The 16,909-nt window shown below is 38.0% G+C and overlaps 2 protein-coding genes across 2 annotated transcripts in view; both read left to right on the top strand.

The window, feature by feature from the left end:
- Positions 1-16,909, top strand: part of LOC109370169 (zinc finger CCCH domain-containing protein 11A-like) — a 129,935-nt gene that overhangs the window by 103,014 nt on the left and 10,012 nt on the right. The window lies entirely within an intron of this gene.
- Positions 3,111-16,909, top strand: LOC100542198 (VPS35 endosomal protein sorting factor-like). Its single transcript, XM_019620590.2, has 12 exons — positions 3,111-3,195; positions 6,177-6,273; positions 6,662-6,709; positions 7,752-7,845; positions 8,537-8,614; positions 9,203-9,325; positions 11,474-11,520; positions 13,815-13,926; positions 14,173-14,289; positions 14,619-14,672; positions 15,073-15,153; positions 15,921-16,909. Exons 5-12 carry the CDS (start codon positions 8,543-8,545, stop codon positions 16,014-16,016), a joined length of 702 nt encoding a protein of 233 aa, XP_019476135.1. The 5' UTR covers positions 3,111-3,195; positions 6,177-6,273; positions 6,662-6,709; positions 7,752-7,845; positions 8,537-8,542; the 3' UTR covers positions 16,017-16,909.

Below are 16,909 nucleotides of genomic sequence, written 5' to 3'. Positions count from 1 at the left end.
GTACTCTTCAGTCTCTGCCTATAAGATGGTTCGTGTTGCCATAAGTTATGTTAACAGTTATTCCCAGAGGTAGGAAGAGAATAAAAATTGGTGTTTAGTTTGCTAGTATAAATGGAACATAAGCGGAACGTATGCTTCAGCAGCTTGGCATACCTGAAATGTGCCTTTTCTCCGTTTTTTTGGAATGAAAGCATAATAGGAAAAACTAACCCACGTACTCTTTTACCTCTAATACTGTACTGGTTTAATAGTTCTTTTTTTCTCCAATCGTTTTACTGCAGTGACGCTCCAAAATGCTGATCTCATCGTGTTTGTGTTGTGTCTTCTCAGTCCTTCTCATAGCAGGCATGGATTAGATAGTTGAGGTCTTAAGGGCAAAATGTGACAACTCGGGAAAGATAAAGGATAGGATCATTAATGCAATCATGCTGGGTTGGAGTTACGTGAGTACTGTGTTTGTATGTGTAAGGAGACATTCAGAAGTAGTAATTGCGGCTTGCCACCTGCTTGCTTATTATTGGCTCTTACTGCTCTGTGGACATAAATCTTAAGGGCGTAAAGTGACGCTTGAGGATTTTGATTAGGCTGTGTGGGATGGGATTTCCACTAAAAAGAGTGGAGTGGACAAAAAAGGATGTAAAGATGTATCTGGTAAAAGATAATAAGAGTAAAGAACGTGTAGTTGATACTTTCCGAAGGCATGGAATTTTTCTTTCTTCTTCTCTTCCTCCCTCCCCCGTACAACAATGGCTGTTTGAAGCATCAGTGTTTTTCTCCATCCAAACTTACTAAGGGAATAGAATCACCTGATTTAGGACCCTTGCAAACTACAGGAAATTTCAGTTGTTAAAATGTTATTTCTTTTTAACTTGTCCGCTATCTTTCTGTGTGGTTCATGTGAGGTGATGAGCTGTTAGAGGGGCTCAGAGGGGAATGGGACAATTAAATGTTCTCTTGTTTGACGTGGCCTTAAAAAAATAAATAAATAAAAAAGCCACAGGCAGAGTGCATCGGAGGAGATAATGACATCTTTTTAAAAGCTGCGGAAGTGATGTAATGCTAATAGTCATCGGGTGGGTTTATGTTAAGTCAAGATGCTTTTTTCATTCTGGATACTCTTGTGAAAACAGCAGTAACTTCAGCTTACGCTGTGGTAAAGACAATAAAGGAAATGAAACCCAGATAAGGGGAGATCAGAAAATGATGCATGACTTAAAGTGGCTCATGTTCTATTGTAATAATATGAGATCAGCAAATTATTCTGGAAAAGAAGTCATAGCTTTGTGAAGTGTGTGAATGTTTCTAATGGAAGGCAGCGTGAGTCTTTGGAGGAGGGGAAAAAAAGACCAAGGCATATATTAATAATTTGCGCATTAATATTTTTAGTATTCTTTTACAAACGGTGTCACTAATTTTCTTCAGGTAAGGTGGTTTCTGAGATGGGGTTCAGTCCTTCATTTTGGAAAAGTGACATCAAAACTGAGTATGCTTATCTTGGTGTTGTCTGTATATTATTCACTTTGCGTTTGAATTTTGTACAGCAGATGCACATAATTAATGGAAAGACTGGTAAGAATGAGATGGGTATTGGGTTAATTAATGTGAACATCAAGATGAACCATAAAGGAGTCTAAAAATAACAAAGTAATTCTATGCTTAGAAAACAGGACGGGGTAGAAATCAAACTGTTTTGCTGATTCTTCCGAGTAAAGAGCATAACTTCAAGTCTTGTATCCTCTGAATGAATTAAGTAGCTTCCTTGATATCAGGCTGGGATTATAGAAATATATATAGCCTATAACTGTCAGTATAACACGCTCATTCTTACCACAGAATGAGCAAGCTTGACCTTCCTGTTACTGTTTTCAGAAGTGGGTACTGGGTAGGAAAAAGTGATTTAATTTGAATGTTACAGTTATCTCGATTTCAGAACTAACGTATATGAGTTCTTTCACTTAGGTGTGGGGGGGCAGGGCCTTCGTTCCCTGTGAGAGCTTTAAGGAGCTTGAGTGCAGGACGAGTTCTGGTTATTAAGGCAGGACCTGGATTTTTATAGCCCCGTAGCTGCACGTGAATTCCTCAAGTGCCTTAGACAGGATAAGCTAAGCTACTTAGTCAGAGTAACCTGAAATAAGTTGATTTGGGGTGTGAGCTCTAATTACAGTGGTAAGCGTTTGTGCTACGTGGAGGTACTGAGCAGCAACTGAATTGCCTTTCTCCCTGCTGCCCGGGCAGTAGGAGCCTTTCTGCTTTGGGTGTGAGATGTGAATGCACACTCACCTGTCTTTCTGGTGCACACTTGTTCTTTCCTGATAACAAAGCAAAAGAGACAAAGCACACCCCTGTCAAAGCTTGTTCAAATGTATGATCGTGGGGTGTCAGGTTGCTATGTGAATTTCTGGAATATAACGAAAACTGGCAACTTTTTTACTTATTCCATTGGGACTGTTGAAGGGATGGAGGTGACAGACTCCTGTGCTGCTCAGTCTTACACAGAGAGCAGAGGCCACATCTGGCTGATGCTGGGATGAGGCGGGACTCTGTCCCACAGTCATGTGGCTCTTCAGGTGGAAGCAGATTCATTCTGAATAAACCTCTGCCAAAGTTTTTGACTGATATGAACCAGTTGGTCTGTTTCCAAAAGGTTTGAGCTGGTCATGTGAACTGCAAAGATTTGTTTAAAAGCTCACTAGCTAAACGTTTAACATTTTTGCTTAGTTTACTATCAGATTTTGTGTTTCATAGGTGGGGCTTAAGCTGAGGGTGAGAAAGTAGAAAATGCCCTTTTTAAGAAAGGAGTCTTTTTATGCTGTTTCTGGAGTAGAACTTGTCTTGTCTGAATAAATACACAGGTCAGCAGAGTCAGCTGAAGTTCTGCATTATGGATTACCTTGTGTAAAGGAAAAACAGGCCTGTGACTAATTCTGTTGAAAATGAAGAATAGTCTGTAAAGTAGAGTACCGTGGATGGTTATTTTAGAGTTTCTTTTTCTTTTTGCTGGGAAATTGTTATTGTTGGTTCCTTCCATCTGTAGGTATTGATTTGTTCCAATCTGAGTGCAATAAAAGCATGAATTTGAATTGTCATCTATTTTTCTTTTCCCTTTCTAGTGTTCAAAGCTTCTTTCAGACACAACAGTAATCCAGTTTTATCCAAGCAAATTTGTCTTAATTACAGATATACTTGATACTTTCGGTAAGTACAGTGGTTTTGTGTTGGGTGCTGTTTTTTTTGTTTGTTTGTTTTTTGTTTAAAAGTAATTCTCCTAAAAGCGCTGAAATGGTTCTCTTCTAACAGGAAATATTTTTTCCAACATGCACTGTGGGAAACCACTGATACAAATGTATTTTACAGGTGTTCAAAAACTCGTATCAGTGAAGACTTGAAAATAAAATTTTTTTTTTTGGAGCTGTTCTGTGTTTTATGTGATAGTGAATGTCCACAACAAAACCTTGGAGAAAATCCATGATCTCTGAATTTCAGCATTTAAAATGCTGTAGTTATTATGAAAATACCTAATTTCTGACAGCTTCTTCAGTCTAAATATTTCATTCTTTGTATCTGAAGTCTGAAAATTTTTCTTTAGCTGAGCAGGGACTACGAAGTGATCTGTTACTGAATTATTTTAGTTTTATTATTTTTAAATGATCCTTCATGTGAAACTGTCATCCACTTAATGTTTTTCTATTGTTTTTCTGCTGTGTTACGGAAGAGGCTTGTGGTGGTGTTTGAAGTTCAAGGGCACTGATATTTGCCAGGATGTGCTATGATATAGAGCAATTGTTCTGTCAGATCTTGTTTCCTCGTTGCTCTTTCCTGCTTCTAGTGAAGTTGCTGAAGATAACACAGTATCCAGCAAAGGCAGGGCACTAGCTGTCCTTTTCTGGCCTGGGAGAGACCTGACCTGGATGCATCTTCTGCACTTTATGGAGACAGATAAATGTTTTTCAGTGTGCAAAGTGCTAAATGCTAACTACTGATGCTTCAGTCTCACTAGAGGGCAGCATGATGTTAGCATCCTGTAAGGTTTCTTCTGGATGATTTCAGTGTATGTCAATCAACATTTTGTGTGCTACAGTTTGTTAAAAATGTTTATTGGGGTTTTTTTGTTTGCTTGTTTTAACCAGGTAAACTAGTGTATGAAAGAATTCTGTCAATGTGCATGGACAGTCGTGTCTCTTTATCAGGTAGCTTTGTTTTGCTTTTTTCTTCCTAATGTCCTGTGGAATAAATCGTATCGGAACCTATTTGAGAAAAGTTAACCAGGACCCCTGCCTTTATCTCTTGCAAAAACAGTTCTGCTTTGGGTCCAGTAAACTTTATTTAAACTAAAGCATCCATTGCTTGTAGCTTCCACCATTCATAGTGTTTTTGCAAGTTTACCTTTTAGCTGTGAAGAACATATCTGAAGTGTAATAAAATGGGCTTGTGGTTTTGGTCTTGCTAAACGTAACCTGGTCTTCCTGAGACTTGAGTTCACAAAGAATCATTTCTAAGCACAGGGAGAGTTAAACATGAATTGCCAAATTACATGAGGGAAGATTTGTTTTTTTTTCTTTTCTGTTAGCATGTGCTGTCATCTTAAAGTCCTGCTTCTTAATAGTTTAATTTGTATCAATTTAACAGACTAAGCTGAGAGGCTCAGTTTTCAGTAAATAGATGTTTTTGTTAATAGTTCTGCTTTCATTAAGGAAGAATTTTGGAAAAAGGAGCAGGCTGGAGTTTGCTTTACTAAACTAGTGTGGTCTTTTGAATCGGGCCCTTCTCAATTTTTTTCAGTTGGAGTTCCAACATGAGTGTAAAAGTGTATATTTAGCAGTTATGATACAGTGCATTTAGTATGTGGACATGAGTTACAAAACATTTTTCTTATGTAGTGGGTACTGCAGTGGTAACATTGGGTTGCAGGCATAAGGTTTGAGGCAGCAGCCTGAAAACAGCTGATACTTAATAAACTTGCATAAAGTACTTAAAATACATTTGCTTGTTGCAGAAGTGAGAAACTGTTCTTATTAATGAAAGCGGACAGTTCCTGTATCACAGCCCAATTCCTGAGCACAATAACCTCCTTTTGGAGGGGTCAGCTCATGCTGCAGTGATGCTGGGAGAACCGCAGGTGGGAGCTCCTGGAGCAGCTCTAAAAGCATGGGGAGAAGGAAGATTCTCCTTCTTGCTATGCATGCCTTTGTGAACCCCAGAGGCTTTCAGGCCCAGCCTCTCTAGCCTCCCCATTGATCAAGGACTCCTTTGGTCTTAGCTCAGGAAGAACTGCTTGCTACAGAAAACCTGCATCTATCCTGTGGCTTCCCTAGCCTAGGAAGTGGGACACTTCCATGTGGAACAGGACCTTCTCTCTTTCTGAGGGCATGGATAAGGCAGCACTGGTGTTCTAAAAATGTTTCACAAGGAGTTCATGAGCAGATATTTGCTGCAGTAGCTGCTTGTTTAGCCTTATTCTCTGAAGACTTATCCTTTCTGACCGTCTGGGATCTGGAGGATCCCAGAAGCCTGTTTTGTCTTCTGATTCAAATAACTTAGAGAAAGAAGAGGCATGCAATTGTGTGCCCAGCTGATCAGTACACTATCCCCGTAACCCATCTGTTCCACACTAGGGTGACAGCTTTTTCCTGCTGGCAGCTGGTGTATACACAGCCCCAGAGCTCATGAAAAGACCGCGCTGCAGTGTTGGATGTTTAGTGTGCAAGAACAAGTGTTGTGTCAGCATCTGGTATTTCCTGTTCCTCCTTCCAAGATCATTCTTAAAGATTATTTTAAAAAATTAGACTTTTTAAAAGTGAAGAATTTGAGTGCTGGAACGTAATTTAGCACCTGTGTATATATGCATGCTATAGATAAAAGCAGAATAAGAAATAACAGTTATGGGGAGGCAGGAGTTAGATTTTCTCAAACACTAGAGCTAAGATTAATTTTGAGTGCTTGACTTCAGCTTGGACTGAAATGTTGTGTGACACAAGTTGGAAGCTCTAGTTGCCTTTTCTAGCTGCACATCCACTCAGTTCTTACTACTGTAAGAAATAGTGGAGGATCAAGCATAACAGTTTATTATGCTGTGCCTAATTTCTTGCTGAAAGAATACAATTTTAAATCTAGAATGAAAAGCAACTTGCTTCCAGGAAGTATGTAACTATTTCTGGGTTGTTGTTTCTTTTCCCCAGATAATTTTTCTCCAGAGACTGTTAACGATACTGCTAAAGAGACTTGCTTAAACTGGTTTTTCAAGATTGCTTCAATCAGAGAACTCATTCCTAGATTGTATCCTTGTCAAACGAGACTGTCAGAACACATCTGTAGGTTTTTCAGCAGCCTTTTCCAAACACGAATATATTTACTGCAATAAAACCCACAGTAATCTGTGTTTATACTGACTGTGCTTTGTTTGTCTTGAGCTGCGCATCTTGAATTTTATTTTAGGTCATACCTGATACTCAACTGAAAGCTGAATTATTGGCTGTGAATAGCATGGCAGTGATAGAACAGAGCTTGGGAATAAATGAAAATCTTACAGACACATTGTAAAGAACAATAAAGCATAGTGAAGTTAATTGCAAAACATCTTGAAGTGCGTTTGGTATATAATGTTGAAGTTTATTTTTAAATGGCTTATACATTAGTTTTGTTCCTTAACTTGGCTTCTTTTCAGTTACGTGGAAGCAGCAATACTGAAGTGCAACAAATTCCTATCTAAAACGTAAGAGTGAAGGAAGAGTAAATGCTAAGTGTGGGAAGGAAGGGAATGGTTGGGCTTATAAACTCCTTTATGAGGTTAAGTGTGCACATTCCGTCTCTGGCAGTGGATAGGGTGTTAATAAGTCTTTGAAGAAGCAGTGCTGAGTTTCTGATGTTTGTGGTGAGAATGCCATGGAATAAATGCAAGGTGGACTGTGGTACAAATTGGAACGCAGCAATGCTTGTGAGTTTGGAATATATCTATAACTGCGACATCAAGGAGTTTACAAATAAAAAAATCCCACCACGAAACAGTGACTTCACACGGTGGAGAGGGAAGAAAGATTGTTGGTACTAGGGAAGAGGCAAAAAGGAGAAAAACTGAAAGGAAAATATTGATGTCAGCTTAATAGAAACAGAGCTGGAAGAACAAATTAGGACTAACGAGAGTCTTGGTTTAAGTTTCATATGTTGCCAAACAGTGTCAGTTGCTGAGCTGAAAATGTTCTTTCACATGTAATTGTCCTTTTCAGTTAAACTTCGAAATGAGAGTGATTAGCCAAATTGCTACTACAGAGACAGCTTCATTACCACTCTAAGGCACTTCTTGTGCTGGAATCGATGGGCCTCATCTCCCAGCACTAGTACAGCTCTGTCAAAAAGAACCTGTGGGAAAATGAGACATTCAAGGAGTTCTGGCAGTACTTGAGTTGCTTTTTTTCACACTGAATAACAGTACTGCTAGAGCTCTGCTGTTTCTCCAAAGCAGAGAAGTTTTTTGCTTATATTTGTCTTTCTACAATCCAAGTATACAAACCTGGGTATTTGGACTGCTCCTAATGGCAAATGCTGCAGTTCAAATACAGACTATTTGTTACTAATGTTAAATTTGCTTCTGAAATGATGTGTTAATAGGAACTCCTACCAAAAGTGAACATGTAAATCATGCTTGTTTGTCAGTCTACAAGGCTGCTTCTCAGGTTATCAGTAGGTGGTATAGTTCTTTAACTTCAAAGATTTTTTTTAACTTTAAATCTTATTTTCATTCCTGAAAAATCTAACAGGGGGATTTCGGAGTGTCTCCCACAGTTAACATCTGTGATCAGAGGAATCGGAGATCCACTGGTTGCAGTCTATGCAAGAGCATACCTCTGCAGGGTAGGCTACCAGATAGCACTTCTGTGTCAGAAATAATGCAGCTAGCTCTGCCACTAATGAGATGGGGGGGGAATTAACTGCTATTTGTATCTGATATGGTCAGCAGCCTGTCTTTTCCTTCAAACAAATTAAAAAAAAAAAATTATATGCTAGTTTTCCTTTTTTTTTTTTTTTTGCCATTTTTATTTGTATTGAAAATTGGTGTAAATAGCTTAGTTCCCTTTGCAGATTCCAGCCTCGCTATGCAGGACTTTGTATAACAATAACTTTCTATTATTTATCAGTATTATTCCTGTGTCTATCTTTATTAATATTTTCATCTGGGATCCTTGCTTCATTCCATCCTCAGAAATTGTTGTGCATGTTTTTTACACGATTTCTTAACTTTTGGCTTGCTTTTAAAAATGATTTTTGCTGTTGCCTTTCTGTCTACAACAAATACAGGCTGCTGTACTGCAGGTAGAATGGTAGACATTGATTTCCTTACCACTTACAGTCCCGAGGATCTGATGTTTGCGAGCCATGTTTGAACTCAGTGTAACTGCCTTGAGTAATTGTCAGTGAACACAATTATATTAGCAAGTTTTGATGGGTGCAACTAGGTATATTCCTCTGGAAAATACATTTTTTGTTTTACAGTTGAAGGAGGAGCATAGGTGGTAGATACAAATGAAGTCCTCTTTTACTACAGGTTGGGATGGAAGTGGCACCACAGCTCAAAGAAAGCCTCAACAAAAATTTCTTTGATTTTCTTCTAACATTTAAACAAGTGAGTAAATAGTATTTTTTTTATTTGCCAAATCACATAAGTATATTGTAGTTTGCTTAAGAACTATATAAATGCTTTTTAAGAACATTTCAAGTTCTTAAATCTAGATTTAGGATTGTTCCTGTATCCAGATGTAGTATAGGAAATATTACATGCACACTAGTAAGTTTTAACTACTCTATTTAGTATATTTCTATGCTTTTTTTGAATAATCTTGGTGTTTTTTTTTCCCAGTGTGCAAAGAATGTCTGTGAATTTTTATCACAGAATCATTAATGTTGGGAAAGACCTTTAAGATCATCAACTGTCAACCTAACCTACCGAGTCCTGTCATTAAACCATGTGCCATAGTACTTTGCTCACACGTCACTCCCTTAAATACCTCAGAGGATGGGGACTTCCTAGGGCAGCCTGTTCCAATGCTTGACCACCCTTGGTGAAGAAGTTCTTCCTATTATCCAGTCTAAATCCTTGTTAGGAGACTCTTCCTGGTATCCAATTGTATGCTCTTGTTTCTCTTCAAAGTTTGTCATTGTTTCAGTTAAGTACTTTTTCACTGTGGTGCATGTTTGTGTTCTGTTTCGACAGATTCATGGGGATACAGTTCAGAATCAACTGGTAGTACAATGTGTAGAAATTCCTTTGTATTTAACTCTCTACTCACCTGCTATCGACTGGATTTTACAGTGTATTGCATACCGTGCTCCTGAGGTAAGTGTGGTTGTGCTCTGTATCAATGGAGATGTTGAAATGGAAAGTTAATTTGCTGAAAAATTGATAGACTATGCCTATGTTTTTCCCCACTGTTTAACTGCATAGTGCTGAGAGTAAAGCAATGCTTTGTAAAACTTAGGAGTGCTGAAAGCATCTCGTGTAGTAACACCGTATATTTTCTTGTTTGAAATTCTTGGAGAAGGGTGCTCAATACTTAAGTATAAGTATTACATATGAAACTGAAGCTTTGGCAGCATAAATGCTTTCTCTTACAAATCATAAAAATTTATGGCAAAGCACACTGGATTGTAAATTATAAAGCTAAAATATCAACAGCAACTTCAGCTTGGCTCCTCAGTTTTTTTTTTTACTGTCTAATACAGTGATCAGGTCTGAGATCTTGCTTTTGGAATGTTAATACAGAATTTGTTAGAATTACAAAAAACATTAAGAGCAGCTCCTCTTTTCTGTGTTTTATGTTAAATGGCTGTATGTGTAACTGCTGATTAAATTCTGCTCTCATCTAGTACAAATCATGCTAAGAGACATCATGTGGAAGGATTTCCAAAAAAACAAACCTAAAGCAAATATGGACATTTGAAAGCACTGCTAACGAATCTTTTTTAAAAAGAGGTACATTCAGGACAATGAAAGTCACAGAATTATTAGGTTGGAAAAGGTCTGTAAGATTGTCTAGTCCAACTGTCAGCCCATCATTGCCATGCCCAGTAAACTATGTCCCTACGTGCAGCATCTGCATGCTTCTTGAATGTCTCCAGGGATGGTCACTCCACCACTTCACTGGGCAGCTTTTTCCAATGCTTGACCAATCTTTCAGAGGAGAAATGTTTCCTAATATCCTACTTGGCCTCGAGTTGCACCAGGGGATGCCCATTACATCTTGTTCTATTGCTGTTACCTGGGAGAAGAGACTGACTCCCACCTCACTGCAGCTTCATTTCAGGTAGTTGTAAACAGTGATAAGGTCTCCCCTGAGCCTTCTTCAAACTGAATGATCCTAGTTCCCTCAGCTGTTCCTCATAAGACTTGTGCTCCAGACCCTTTGCCAACTTTGTTGCCCTTGTTTGGATGAGCTTCAGTGCCTCGGTCAGAATCATGGAACTGTTAGAGGTTAGAAGGGACTTCTGGAGGTCATCTAGTCCAACCCCCTGCTGAAATAGGTTCCCTAGAGTAGGTTACTAAGGAAAATGTTCAGGTGGGTTTTGAATATCCTCAATATCCTTTTGAATATCCTCAGAGAAACAAATTTCACAGCCTCTCACGGCAGCCTATTCTAGTGCTGTCATTCTCCAAGTAAAGAAATTTTTTCTCATGCTCATATGGAACTTCCCATGTTGCAGTTTGTGCCCATTATCCCCTGTATTGGCACTAGACACCACTGAAATGAGGCTAACCCCATCTGCTTGACTCCACTTGGTTTTTCTTTCACAGGTGTAGGACTCTGTATTTACTCTTTTTGAACCAGGAGGTTCTCTCTGCCCAGCTCTCCAGCCTGCCCAGGTCAATATCTTGTAGTGAGAGGCCCAAAACTGAACACAGTACTTGAGATGTGGCCTCAACAGGGCCAACTGAGGGGAACAGTCTCTTCCCTGTCCTGTTTCTAATGTTTTCCGTTGGTGACTTGGGTGTGCTGTTGGCTCATGTGCGGACAGCTGCTGACCAGCATGTTCAGATCCTTTTCTTCCAGCCACGCTGCCCCAGGCATGACATAGCATTGTTGTGAATGATGTTTTGAAGTAGTTGCTTTCTGAAGATACAAAAGTTATGCAACTGAGGGGGAAAAAAATGTATATAATCCAGTGGCATTGAATATTTAAATCTCTTACCATTCTTTTTTTTTAATAAAACTTAAAAAAAAGTGTCAATTTGTACATGAGTGTGCAAGCTAGTGTAAAGAGCCTGAGTTTGACTTCCATAAAATAACGTTTTGATTAAAATATCCCTGTACCCATTGTGTTTTTTATGTTGTACTACATTGCTGTTTCCTTGTGCTGTAAAGACAGGATTATTAGAATGTATTGGGGAGGTAATTAAAGCAGTTCTTAGTAGATTTTAGTACAGTAAAAAAAAAAAAGCTGAATTTATTTACAGAATCTTACTAATTTTAGTGAGTAATTCTTACAGGTTCTGCTTACCGAGATGATGGAGAGGTGCAAAAAATTGGGCAACAAGTAAGTATCGTGCAGTCCAGAAGGCATGAGTCTGTAATGAGTATCCCAAGTGCCTGTAGTAAAATTCTCTGTCTCCATTTGGAAACCCCTATTTGGATGCATTGTATGGCTTTTGTTATTCATTAAATGACTGATTATAATTATAACTGTTAACATCTATTTTCTAGAGACGAATTCTGCCTAATATAAAGCTGTATAGCAAAAGCTTAATCGATTAATTTGGTTGCTGGATTGTGTCCCCTAAGGCAAAGTTTAAGAAGCATCAGCCTTGTCTGATGCCTGGTTGTGCTTCATTTTTCTCTGCTTTCCTTCCCTTACTTACCTGTGCCCTCCCATAGTTACAGTTACAGAATCACAGAATTGTAGGGGTTGGAAGGGACCTCTAGAGGTCATCGAGACCAACCCCCTGCCAAAGCAGGTTCACTACACCAGGTCGCACAGGTAGGCGTCCAGGCGAGACTTGAATATCTCCAGAGAAGGAGACTCCACAACCCCCCTGGGCAGCCTGTTCCAGTGCTCCGTCACCTCACCGTGAAGAAGTTCTTATGCACATTGGTGCGAAACTTCCTATGCTGCAGCTGATGTCCGTTTCCCCTTGTCCCTTGCCCCTTGTTAGCCTATTCGTGTGTTTTCCAAGGGAAGTTGTAAAGCAGCCAGTGTCTTTGGAAGAATATTTAGGTGACTTCTTTATTTATTTATTTTTTTTCCAAAACTAAAATTAGTATCCCAAATGTCGCCTTGATGTCTGTGTGCAGACTAATCATGTTAAGTGAATAATTCAGGAAGATGCTCTGAAAGTTTTGGATGTGCTTTCTTTCTGAGCTTTGTGAATGTGATTTAACCTGCTCGTGAGTTAATCTCAGCTCATTTTACTGCCGAGTTCTGTGAAAGTTTTCAGTTATTTTGGCTTTGGATGTGCCTTGCACCATCTAATTCTGCAGTGGCTGAGGAGCTAAAATATGTTAATCACTTAAAGAGGAGAAACTTCCTGCATTAGCATACTGTGACTGAGCTAAGGAATAGGGGAGGAATGTGATTTTTAAAAAAGGATGTCAAGAATGTTTAATAGAGGTGAAATAATTCACATGCTCTTCTGTATTAATTATTTTATGTCAGTGTTGTGGAACTTATTTTTAAAATGCTTTTTGGCATACCACTGTAAAGATGGACTATCTTTGTTTCTTTTTATTTATTTTGAAATTGAATTATCCAATTTAGATTGTCTAAAAACTGGTAAACTTCTTTTTAAATGAAGTCACATAGCTTTGTCTTCTCATGGCTGTCGCAGTGTCACAAAGCAAGTCACACCAGTTCATAAATCTTTAAGTAATCTCAGTATGTTTCATCATCACGTTGCGGCCATCTAAGTGAAAAATGTCAGCCTGCTTCTCTGCATTGCAAAGCACGTATCTGGTGAACTGGAAGTACTTGTCTAATGAAAAAATGCAAATTCCAGTTAAATTGCAGTGGGACCACTAATGCTCAGTCTGGGGGATGCTGGGCTATTTTGAGCACTCTGTCAAGGTAAATTGACTCATATTCAGACTGCCTACTTTGGAATGGTGAGGATACAGTATTGCTTGGATTGTGCAGCAGCTTTGGTGCTAACTTGTGGTTGAGTTTGCCCAAAGGAATTGCCTTTTGAGTAATACTAGATTTTGTTTCTTATATTTGTATAATAATATCAGTAAAGTGGATTGGAAGTAATGAGTTGACTCCCCCACAGCAGCTTTGGCTCAGTGTAATACAAACTTGGATCAAAGCAGTTGATTGTAAGTGTCTAAACATGTCATTGGCAATAGTATTATAATGACTGGGTGTTCTGTTACTGTTTTTTAATCCTAACAGTGCAGCTACTGGAAATCTGACTTTCTTATGCGCGTATATATATCTTTTTAATCCATTGAGAAAAAACTTGGATAGAGCTTTGCCCTTCCAAAGTATACTTCTGTAATTAAAAAGAAGTGTGTTTCTAGATACTATTTACTTGATGTTTTTTTTCCTGGCAAGTTTTTGGTCAAATGATGGTTTCAAAAAAAAAACAAAACAACTATGCGGACCAAGTATTCTACAGGCTACTTTTTCCTTGTCTGATAGCTTAATATTTTCTTCTTTTGCTAATGTGCAATTAGTCCTCAAGACTAAAAGTTAATTTTCTAAGGCTTTTTTGCTCACCCCAGCTTTTTCAAAATTTAGAAAAGATGCTGGATTGGTTTTAGTTGTCAATTTATATTAATATAACAAGAACTCTAATTGGTGTTGAACTGTATTGATTTATCTTATGTTCATTGTAGTGCCCTGCTATTAAATTCAGTAATGTCAGCCTTCAGAGCAGAGTTTATTGCTGCAAGGTCTATGGACTTCATTGGCATGATTAAAGAGTGTGATGAATCTGGATTCCCAAAGGTAACATTTGGATGTAATATAACACTTTCTTTTTTTTTTTTTTTTTTTTGCTGTCTGGCTGAGTTATTTATGCTCTACTTGCATCTTTTCTTTTGATTTCTATCCATACGCTGTTTATACTGGTTGCCTACATGAGTTGCACATTATTGAAATAAAAGAAGATCTAAACAATCTTTCTACGTGTTGTAGAAGAGTGTTGGACAAACAGGTCTTCTACTTTTAATTTAAATTTCTCATTACTTTTAGCATCTTCTCTTTCGCTCCTTGGGGTTAAATCTGGCATTGGCTGATCCTCCTGAAAATGATCAGCTTCAAATATTAAATGAAGCCTGGAAAGTTATAACGAAGCTGAAGAACCCGCAGGTGAGTTATTGACAGTGCAGTTCCACGTTGATCCTTTCTTCAGGGCAAAGCTGTTGTTCAGCAGGCTGTATATTTTGCATGGCATGGTTTACTTTTCCTAGATGCCTACTGTTGCCTAAAGTACAATCCCTGATAGAATCTTTATATAATCCCTCTGACCTCTTCTTGCCTACGTAAGTAGTGCAGTTTTGAAGTATGTCATTATCTCCAGATCTTTAGGTCTTCATCAGTCACATCTCTGGAGTTACTATTTTGAGTGTAATTTTTTCATGTATGTTTCTCTTAACCTCCTGTAAATGCTGGTAATCATTGGATACGTGCATTTCTAGGATTATATCAACTGTGCTGAAGTGTGGGTGGAGTATACGTGCAGACACTTCACGGTACGTGCTAATTTATTTCCTTTGAAGGTCTTCTGGATCAGTGCCTATATCAGCTGCTCAGTATTAAAAATAGAAAAGCCACGCGTATTTAATATTTAAAATTCTTTAGTGTATGAAAAAATGTATTTCCTTTCATTGAAGATGAATAGGGACAAAAGATATGGCAAGAAGGAGTCCTCCACCACCACCCCTAACCCTGTGTGATATTTCTTACTTTTTAGTGCACTGATTTAAATGAGGATTTACTGGAATATAGGCTAAAGTTCTTTGCTTAGCTAGAGCTGTGTAGAAGGCTGATGCTTTGGCAAATGGAAATAAATTATCCAACTGGTTTTCAGTCATTTGATTTCTATTCTGGTTTCATTACTTTCTTATATAACCCCTTTTTTTCACTATACAGAAACGAGAAGTCAATACAGTTTTGGCTGATGTTATCAAACACATGACTCCTGATAGAGCATTTGAAGATGCTTACCCACAGGTAAAAACTTAGAAGTCTGCAAAATCTGTGGATTTTCTTAGATTGAACTGGTTCTTAAACATTGCTGATGTCTCCTACAACAAAACAATTTTTAAAGGCTGGTTGTAATTTTGGAATTCTTTTGGAACAACATAATGCTGTGGTTTGGTCTATCTTTCAGTCCAGAGAATAAAGCTAAAACAGAGATTAGTGTATTTAGAAGTAGCAATAATTAACTCCCAAGTCAACAGTGGTATTCTAGTGAGGCATGGAGCACTGTGTAAACAGAAGTGATCATAAATAATAATAAATCTATGTCAGGTTAAAATCGCAAGAGCTTCAGCGGGTTTTAGTGTTCAGTTCTTGAGACTATATGTCAGGTGAGATACAAAGTAGTTGGAGGGGTTCTAGAAGGGTTTTGTGATTACTTCCAAGTAATAGTAGAAAAAGTGCATACAAGAGAAAATCTAACAACGTGTACTTTTTGTTTTAGTCTAGTGAGCAGATCATCATAAATCAGAAAAGTCTGCTTAAGTATAGAGAGTAAAGAACAAACAAATAAAACCTGGGTAGGCTGGTTATCCTCTCTTCAGTTCTGAAGAGCATGTTGGAAAAACATATGCTAGGAATAGCACAGCAGTATTTGAACCTGCTTAGGGGAAAAGAAATTGCATGAATGAACACTGAAAAGGCTTCCCACCCAGTTTTCTCTGAGTGAGCAGAGAATGCTCTCTGTTATGGATACTCTTAATTTACATTACAATCATTTTCCTTTTTTTTTTTTAAAGTTGCAGTCAATTATTCAGAAAGTTATTACCTACATCAATGATTTCTCTCTGCTTTTTTCAGTGGTAAGTAATACCATGTTTCCTAATATTTTTTAGGAGAAACTATGTTGCACAGTTTCCATGAGACAGTTTAGCCAAATTGCATGTTTAGGTTGTTTGGAAATTCACATTGTGAGAGGACTTTTTATCACATAAATAAGTGCGGAAACATCTTGGGAGTTGTCTACTCCTTACTACTTAAATAGTCATTATTCTAATTTCACTTTCCTGTACTTTTTCTTGCTTATGCACTTAAATTCTGTAAATGTTGTTGTTACGGTATAGGAGACAATCAGTGAAAAAGAAAATATCATTTATTTGTATCTCTGGGTGTAATTGCTGATAGCTAGCTGTTCCTGTGTTATCCTTTAACTGTTCTATCATAGAATTTAAGTTTGACACAAATCACGAAGAAAATTAGAGAAGTCAGAGTCTGGGTAAGAGGTGGAAAAAGGAAAGGCAGCAGATGTCAAATTAGTAAAACCAGCTCTTCAGAGTAAAATTCAAGACTGACTCTATGGCTTTGGAGTCAAATCTTGTTCATAGATTGCTCAGATACATCTGACAGATTTACCCTCACTGTATTTTTGAGATGATGCAGAAACAAAATATCTCAGCATCTGAACAACCTAAGCCCTTGTCTTTGAAGAAAATTTGAACGTCCTAGACCTGGATAAGTTGCCCTGGACATATCCACAATGGAAAATAGGCATATGGCCTTTTTCAGTTGTTTTATACCCTAATAATTGTTCCATACGTGTCTGAATTTGTCTTGATTTTAAGCTGTTTCAATTGTATGATTGCTTTTTAATAATTTGCTACATTTGATTCAGACTGTTCTATGTTTTGTACTTTATTCTGGATTTCTACAATCAGTAGTGGTCATACATTTCAGCCATCTGTTTCCTTCTTTCATTAGTAGTCTTCCAAACTAAAATATTGTCCTCAAA

This window comes from Meleagris gallopavo, chromosome 16 (assembly GCF_000146605.3).
Source record: "Meleagris gallopavo isolate NT-WF06-2002-E0010 breed Aviagen turkey brand Nicholas breeding stock chromosome 16, Turkey_5.1, whole genome shotgun sequence".
Lineage (NCBI taxonomy): Eukaryota > Metazoa > Chordata > Aves > Galliformes > Phasianidae > Meleagris > Meleagris gallopavo.
This window is presented reverse-complemented; position numbering and strand designations above follow the sequence as displayed.

Coding starts and splice junctions, on each gene's coding strand:
- LOC100542198 (XM_019620590.2), top strand. CDS start 8,543: ATGGAAGTGGCACCACAGCTCAAAGAAAGCCTCAACAAAAATTTCTTT. Junction 11,521..13,814: donor TGCAAAAAATTGGGCAACAA/GTAAGTATCGTG, acceptor TGTTCATTGTAG/TGCCCTGCTATTAAATTCAG. Junction 14,290..14,618: donor CGAAGCTGAAGAACCCGCAG/GTGAGTTATTGA, acceptor GTGCATTTCTAG/GATTATATCAACTGTGCTGA.